Here is an 8919-nt window from a genome sequence, read left to right as displayed (position 1 = left end):
CTAGGAAAATTAGGAACCCAAAGAAGGTACTAGGGAAGAAGAAATTCAATGAAAGAGGGAAGTAAGTAAAATGAAAGGGTCCAAACATTCTTGTGGGACCAAAGTGGTAGAGCTTGCTGTGGGTACAGACAGTGCCAGGTACTAACCAACAAGGTCTTACAGTCAAGGCTTCTTCCCAGACATGTAGCATTAGGTACAACAATGCTGTTATTTCTCCCAATCTCAGACCATCAAGGCCACAAGTTCACAATACATCTAACCACACACAGTCTACTGGGATCGCACAGATAGTCACTGTGTAGTGGGGAGATGTGGACGGGAGTTGAGTGCATGAAGACAAGTTAAAGGGAAAATGAACTCAGGCTGAGTTAAATATGCAGAGACCATTCAGAAAGGACAACACGGTAGGGTGGGAGGTGCTTGTGTGATGTGAGACTGAAGAGATAAGAAGATGGAGTATGAGTCAAAGACACAGAGGAGGGCACTGGCAAGTTAGTTGAGTTGGCTTGAATGTGTTTCCTGAAGTAAGTGTCCAACCTAAGGAACAGGAGCTGAAGGGCCTCCTATCTTAGCTCAGGCTCTCTCTGGCCAGGATCAGAACATGGAGTCCTGGCCTTTCCTCCTGGACCCACAGGAGCCAGGATGGAGGCCCTGGATGGGTCGCAAAAGGACCTCCAAGCCACATCCTCTACTCCCATTCTGAACCCACCCCTAGAAACCATCTCAAAAGGCATCCTCTTGGTTCCTCCTCATTTGGGACTTATTTAGACACAGCCCTTCCCTGTTCTGCCTTCGAATGTCACTGCCACCCACAAATTGTGACTCTTACTTCTTTTAGGTAGAAAGGGACAATGTCACAAACAAGACAGAACGACTGAAGCACTTCATTGAGAATTGCTTTCCCGCCACCCTAAAACCAGGTGGAAGGAGGTGCAGAGTTTAGCAAGCTGGCAGTGGGCCCTGGGATTCAAGTTGTGATCTGAGTTTCCTTCTGCATTGCTTTGACACTAAGCGTGCTGATTTCCAGAGATCTATGCAGGATTCTATGATAGAATTTTGAAAGACCAACAACTTCTTCATTGCAAATCCCTTTTTTCACCAACATCAGTGGCGACTCTATATGGGGACATCACCAGGTGGAGTAAAAAGGGATCAAATCGACTACATCTATGGAAAGAGATGATGGAAAAGTTTAGTACCATCAGTCAGAAGAAGGCCAGGGGCCAGCTGTGGAACACACCATCAATTGCTCAAACGCAAGTTCAAGTTGAAACTGAAGAAAATTAGAAGAAGCCCACAAGAGCCAAAGTACAACCTTGAGTATATCCCACCTGAATTTAGAGATTTTTTCCAGACTAGATTTGATGCATGACCACTAACGATCGAAGACCAGACAAGTTGTGGAGGGACATCAAGGACATCATATTAAACAAAGTAAGTGGTCATTAAATAGACAGGAAGGAAAGAAATGACCAAAATGAATGTCAGAAGAGACTCTGAAACTTGCTCTTCAACATCGAGCAGCTAAAGCAAAAGGAAGAAAGGATGAAGTAAAAGAACTGAACAGGGGATTTCAAAAGGCAGCTAGAGAAGACAAAGGAAAGTATTATAATGACATGTGCAAAGAGCTGGAGATACAAATCCAAGAGGCAAAAACACTCGGCATTTCTGAAGCTGAAAGAAGAGAAGAAAAAAAACCTCAATTTCCAACAGTGATGAACTCCATGGGGAAAATACTAAACGACCCCGGAAGTATCAGAAGATGATGGAAGGAATACACTGTCATTATACCAGAAAGAATTGGTCAACATTCAACCACTTCATGAGGGAACATATGATAAGGAGCCAATAATACTGAAGGAAGAAGTCCAAGCTGCACTGAAGGCATTGGTGAAAAACAAGGCTCCAGAAGTTGACGGAATATCAGTTGGAATAGTTCAGCATATGGATGCCGCACTGGAAGTGCTCACTCCTCTATGCCAAGAAGTTTGGAAGACAGCTACTTGGTCAACCGACTGGAAGAGATCCATATTTATGCCTACTCCCAAGAAAGGTGATCCAACAGAATGCACAAATTAATGAAAACTATCATTAATATCACATGCAAGCAAAATTGTGCTGAATATCATTCAAAAGCAGCTGTGGCAGTGTATCAACAGATAATTGCAGGAAATTCAGGCCAGATTCAGAAGAGGACATGGATCCAGGGGTGTCATTGCTGATGTCAGATGGGTCCTTGCTGAAAGCAGACACTACCAGAAGGATGTTTACCTGTGTTTTATTGACTATGTAAAGGCATTTTACTGTGTGAATCATAAATTATGAAAAAAATTGCGAAGAATGGGAATTCCAGAGCACTTTACTGTGTTCATGAGGAACAGGTACATACATCAAGAGGCAGTTTTTCACACAAAAAAGGGGGATACACCATGGTATAACGTCAGAAAATGCGTGAGTCAGAGTTGCATCCTTTCACCTTACCTGTTCAATCTTTATGCTGAGCACATAATCCGAGAAACTGGACTATATGAAGAAGAACGGGGCATCAGGATTGGAGGAAGACTCATTAACAACCTGTGTTGTGTAGATGACACACACTTGTTTGCTGAAAGTGAAGAGGAGTTGAAACACTTATTGATGAAGACTGAAGACCAAAGCCTTCTGTGTGGATTACATCTCAAAGTCAAGAAAATGAAAATCTGCACAACTGTACCCATAAGCCACATCATAATAAATGGAGAAAAGATTGAAGTTGTCAAGAATTTCATATTACAATCAAGAAATCAAAAGACCCATTGCATTGGGCAAATCTGCTACAAGGGACCTCTTTGAAGCATTGAAAACCAAAGATGTCACTTTGAAGACTCAGGTACACCTGACCCAAACCGTGGTATTCTCAATTACATCATATGCATGTGAAAGCTGGACAATGAAAAAGGAATACCAAAGAATTAATCTTTTTAAATTGTTGTGTTGGTGAAGAATATTCAATATACCATGGACTATCACAAGAACAAAGAAATCTGTCTCGGAACGAGTAAAACCAGAATGCTCCTTAGAAGCAAAGATGGCAGAACTGCTTCTTACATACTATAAACATGTTGTCAGGAGAGATCAGTCCCTGGAGAAGGACATCGTGCTTAGTAAAGTAGAGGGTCAGCAGAAAAGAAGACCCTCAATGAGATCAGTTGACACAATGGCTGCAATGATGGACTCAAGCATAACAATACTTGTGAGGATGGTGCAAGACTGGGCAGTGCTTTGTTCTGTGGTACATAGGATAGCTATAAGCTGAAACTGACTCAAGAGCACCTACCAACAACATGCAAGAGGTGCAGACCTGGAGGGGCTTACAGATTATCTGGTTCTTTGCAAACACCCTGATCCCATTCTGGGCTTGTTTCCACATCCACCTCCCAGTAATGGCTGCCAAAAGAGAACGGAGGGGAGCCAAGGACAAACACGAAGTTAAGTGTCCAACCTAAGGAACAGGAGCTGAAGGGCCTCCTATCTTATCTCCCAGCACAACCTTCCCAATTCTGTATGAAATCTGAGTACCCAACACAGCTTGGATTAGGAGGTTATTGTTGTCTGTGTCAACATCTAAGGTCATATCTACTTGGAACTTCAGCATCCTTTCAACCATACCTAGAATAGGTCCCAGCTGGGGCTCCAGTTCCTTGATACTGGAAACCACCTCATGGAGCTGGAAATTCTGTCTGATGTCTTTCTTCCTAGTAATCAGAGGGCAGAATGGACACAATAAAGTTTCCCACGAGGCTGCATCTGCAGTGAATTGAAGCAGGAAAGCAGCAGGCATTGCCACATTTCAGGTACATGGGGTTTTCAAGATGACCCCAGCATACAGGACATCTACTTGCTTTTTACATTGCTCAGCCATGGACACTTTGAATCAGCAGGTTCTTCTCCGGTTTCCAGTGTCTTCTACAAACAGTCAGTTCTGGAATGATGTCCACAGACTTAGAGCTTTTATAAAGAGTCCCTCCTCCTACCTACTGACATCCTGACTCTCTTTAATTCAATCAAACATTGATTGTCTTCTGACATTAATGATATTTTTACTCATACAGTGGAGAAGTTACAACAACCAAAGTAGATAATTTTATCCTGAGAATGATTTATTTTAAATATGAAACAATTGGGAGAGTATTATCTAGACAGGATCCTGTATATTAAGTCTGTTCATCTGGCTTTAGAAGTGAAACTTTTAAAATAAAATATTTGGCATCAATTGTAATCCTTAAGAATGGAGCTAGTTTGAAATACTTCTTGCTCACAAAAGTAAAGCCTCAGCTTTAGATAAAGGAATTCAAACCATATCAGAAGGCTTTTTAGGAATCATATTCATCACACCACAGTAATTTCTGAAAGGAATTTTTCTCCAGATTGCAAAGATCCTATCTTAAAAGCATAGTAAAAAAAAAAAATCCCAAAACCGTTCCACAATACTCCAGGTCCAGCCAGTCAAGGTCCTGGTTTTTGCTTGAGTCAGCAGGTACCACCACCAGATCAACAACCTTATGTTTATTTGGAGACCTGGTGGCAGAGGGGATGAGAGCTCAGCTGCTAATGTTTAGACAGAGAGAGAGGTCAAACTCTGGCTAAGCAGGATTCAGCACTTAGCTGCTAAAAGACCTCAGAGGTCCAACCATGTGGAAATCAGCTTCCAAAAAGATGATGGCCTTGGAAAGCCTATGGGACAGATCCATAGAGACGCATCTGAATCAAAATCAACTGCTCAGCAAGGGGTATGGGTTTTTTCCTTTTGTATGAACGTATGGATGTATGCAAATATGCACATGCATACATGTATACATAATGTTTATCTTACTATCTCGGTAAATTTTTTTTGTTTTAAAACGTTCTTCCATTTTGCGAGTTTTCTTGCTTCTTGTAGATTGAGTGTTGCCTCATCAATATAACTGCCTCAAACACTGCTTCATTAACATCGTCGATTTACATCGCACAGGAAAATCCCATCAGATGACACAATGGGGGACAATCACACACTACTGGGAATCGGCCTAGCCACATTTCAAGGGGACACAATTCAGTCCATAACAAAGTCCTTTGCCCACTTTTTTAATTGGGTTCTTTGTATATTTGTGCTTTGGTTGCAAAAGTTCTTCTCTTTGTTTTTTTGAATTTGGATATGAGACCCTTATTAGATAGGGTTCCTGATAACTTTCTCCTCGTGTGTACATTGTGTCTTTACTTTCTTCATATCTCCACATCTTTCTTATGCACCTTATCGCACAACTAGCACGTAGATATGCTAAAGGAATGAGGTCCCAGAGAAATAAAAAAGCACTCGAGAAACAGGTGCTACATATGGAGGGAGAAACAAGTTATTTGCGATTCCTAAGGAAATCAAACTCCCTAAAAAGCCAGCCACTTTTTCTTGATCAGGTTAGCAAATGTAGATAGCAACACAGTAAATTTCTATTTCTGGGCTAAGCACCCATGTAAATTCAAGTTCACCAAGTGACTCATATGAGACAAGTCAGTCCCCAAGTAGTGCTTCTCACAACTTAATCTGCACATGAATCAATTGAGAATATTGCCATTTGGATGCAGTAGGGCTGGGTTGCACCTGAAAAATGCATATTTCAAGCAAATTCTAGATCCAAGAATAAACTGTGTGTATGGAAGTTGTTTTTACAATCCAGTTAATCAAACAAATACATATTTATATGGACCTTTGGGGTTTTTTTGGGGTGAGGTGGTTAGATTATGTGCAAATAAAAATACCCACACAAAATGTCGTAACTGTGAACATTTTATTAACATTGAAGAAAATTTACAATACAACTTTACAGTAAATGTAAATAACAAAAAGATCAATAGAATATTCCCAATGCTGGTTTCCACTTAAACATTCCCACAGACTCAAAACCTTAGCCTCAGTACACGGCACTGCTTAAATCAGACAGATCCCACTGATGGGTTCTTTAAGTCTTTCCAAAACCTACTCATTTTCACACCAAATACAATGAATTACATAGCTTCCAGTGACAGTATACTTGAATATTTACTCCCATGTTGACTTAGTTCCTATCAAAATAACTAAATTACAACAACTACCATAGGCCTGTTGCATAAGGTCCATATTATATTCAACTTAAAATGCAAAATTAAAATAGGCAGTCTCGGCATGTCTGTCTTTTGACAATACTTGAGAGTCCACCATTGCACTCCCACCACATCTGAGGATGTGATTCAACAAATACACCCTGTTCCCTGCATCTTTCCCCTCTGTGCTCATTTAGTCACAATCCATTGATGTGAGGCTTGAGGCTGAGGGTCCCTACCATAGAGGTCTCACTCCCAGTCACTCCCCTTAAAAGGAGGCCAGAAGCCTCACTAGAATCCAGGAACTGTGTCTCTCACAAATCTCAAGAACCTAAAGGCTCCCTACAAGAGGTCTAGGCTACTCAGGAGGGAGAGAGGTGGGAGATGTTCTGAACCTGGAGCTCCACTGTCCATTTTCCATTCTTGTGAAGACAATTCTGAGTGGCTGTCGTGGAACAGAGCTAGAAAGTGGGGGTGGAAGGATAGGGCTGGTTTCGACAGTATTCAGTTGAGGTCTACTGTGCGGCGGCTGGAGGTCAGTCATCCCGGTGACTTGGGGTGGCCCATTGGGTCCAAATTCACTTGTATTGGAAAGAGGCTGGCCAGCTCCCACATCAGGTCTCTTTCTGCTCTGTTGCACAATCTCTAGGGTTGTGAGTTTTGCTTTCTTCACAGGATTCAAGCAGTTCTGTTTGGGGGTCTGGGCAGATCTTTTTCCTGGTGCCTGAATGCTGAGTGGAGAGTCCTGGCCCCTTCTACCTCTGGCAGGCTGTGGACTGGATTTTGAGATCCTATCAGGACCCTGGGCTTGTGCCTTGGGGCTGAGGACATGGCCCAGGGGAAGGGTTTTTGAGGCCGGCTGGGAAACATAATAAGCACAAGCATCACATCTGTTATCTGTTGTCTTGGCCAGGACGGTAGAGTCCTGGCCAAAGTGTTTGGTTGCTGGCTGAAAAGAACTAGTGATATCCACTTCTTCTTTAGTTTGTCCATGAGATGAGAAGAAGCTTGGATCATGATCTTCGATGCGAGACCTTTCAGGGAAGATGGATTTCTGGTCAGGTTTCCTTACAGGTAGGTGGCCAGTTTCTGAGAGAAGGGTCCAGGACAGATCGCATCTTGGTAGTGTGAATGGGCATGGGCCTGCAAGGATGCTGTGGGAGAAGACACTGCAGGACATATATTAGGATTTCCTCCAAGTCAAGTGGAAAAGAAAACTCGACCAAACATAAAGGCGTGAAAGTTATCAACAGTAGAAGAAATACAGGCAGTCTCTTTGGATATGAAGAGGTACCCGAACACAGTTAGGCTCAGGGGAAATAAACTACAATTTCAGCTGGATATACTGTTCCCATCAGGCTGAAAACTATAAACTTTTGTACTATTCTGTCTTGCTTAATAATATAGAATAAACCCTTTCCTATAGACTTCTATGGAGTGGACATGGCTACAGGTCTTTTGAAGACGGATGGATGGCTAATGTGTTTTCAAGAGATATTTGGAAATACATAACACAACTTAAAAGATGCAGATTTTCCCATGTGTGAGTCTACCTCTTGGAAGGCATCTGACTAAATCACTTACACCTATGCACGGAAATGCTCCCACTAGCGTGTTTTTGGTAGGTATGCAAGAAATATTACAAAAACAAAGAAGCAAAGGGAAAATGGCCCCTGAAAAGTATGCAGAAAATTTGGAATCCTGTGGGCCACAATAGAATTGTAAAACACTTGTCACAGAAGGGGCATGGGAGTGAAGGAAATCAAGCTTACACAGAAGAGAAACAGAGTGGGGAACCCGGTTGACTCACCCTCAAGCAGTCACAAGATTCTGTCGATTCCTTCCAATTTTGCTGCTTTTTCTCCTTGGATCTCTTGGGAAATTTCAGGAGTACAGCTTTCCTCTCATGCTCTTCTTCCCTGATTGGAAAACAGACAAAAACCTGTAAAGTGGACATGCTCCAAAAATTGTCCCAAACTAGGATTAGTATTCCAGGGGCCCAGTCCAATTCATGGTTTTGGGATGAGGCGGGTATTGAATCACTGTGATCTTTTCCAAGGCTGCCTATTTCCTCACCTCAGATTCATCCTTCAAACTCATTCAGCCCCCTAGATTTATCCGCTCTGTCCTTTAAGTTAGAGTCTGCTGTTCTGTCCCTACCATGCGCAAAGATAAAAGATATGCCCCATCCCTTCCCCTTAGAGATTGTCTGGTACTAGAATTATCTCCTGAATGTGGACAGCTGGAACATATTGAGCTCTTGGCTATTTCTCTCCAGTTATCCTGTCCTTCTCTGGAGATAGCTGGACACACGACATAGAGATGAAAACACATCATCTACTTTAATACCCAAGGACTTTCCATGTTTCTCACCTTTGTCTTTGTTCCTTCTCTCTTTCCAAGTTGTTAAAGGGCCAAAGGGTCTGAGGCTCCTGGGGCTTCTTTGGCTCCAGGTTCTCCTTCTTCATCTTTTCTGAGCCCAAGGCCTGGGGGACTGTGGCCCCACTCCAGCACTTTATGGGGCACCTCTTACGTCTTGTTGTGTGCCCAAAGGCTCCACAGTTCTTGCACTTCCTCTGTGGGTAGAGAAGGAGGGTGCTTGGTGACTCAGTAGAAAAAACAGGCAACTTTCAAAGGTAAAGATAATATCAGATTTTAATAGTTAGGTCTTGTTTTGCTAGAGGGAACATCTGCACATGGCCCGATAAGTGTAAGGAATTTCAGGAGATTATGGTCCTGCTCCTGTCAGAGCAGGGAACTGGGAGGAACAACTACAGAGTCTAAGGATGAGGTTTATGAGCCAGATTTCCAGAAACTGAACAAACA

The 8919-nt window shown here is 42.5% G+C and overlaps 1 protein-coding gene across 1 annotated transcript; it reads right to left on the bottom strand.

Annotated features, from left to right (window-relative positions):
* Nucleotides 1-6451: 6451 nt before the first annotated feature.
* Nucleotides 6452-8561, bottom strand: LOC126064580 (putative protein FAM90A26). Its single transcript, XM_049863788.1, has 2 exons — nt 8467-8561; nt 6452-7247 (listed from the first exon to the last, which is right to left on the bottom strand). The coding sequence occupies exons 1-2, from the start codon at nt 8559-8561 to the stop codon at nt 6452-6454; spliced, it is 891 nt and encodes a 296-aa protein (XP_049719745.1).
* Between the last annotated feature and the right edge of the window lie 358 nt (nt 8562-8919).

The sequence above is a fragment of the Elephas maximus genome, chromosome 21, assembly GCF_024166365.1.
Source record: "Elephas maximus indicus isolate mEleMax1 chromosome 21, mEleMax1 primary haplotype, whole genome shotgun sequence".
Lineage (NCBI taxonomy): Eukaryota > Metazoa > Chordata > Mammalia > Proboscidea > Elephantidae > Elephas > Elephas maximus.
The sequence above is the reverse complement of the archived record's forward strand: the minus strand, read 5'-3'. Positions and strand labels throughout refer to the sequence as shown.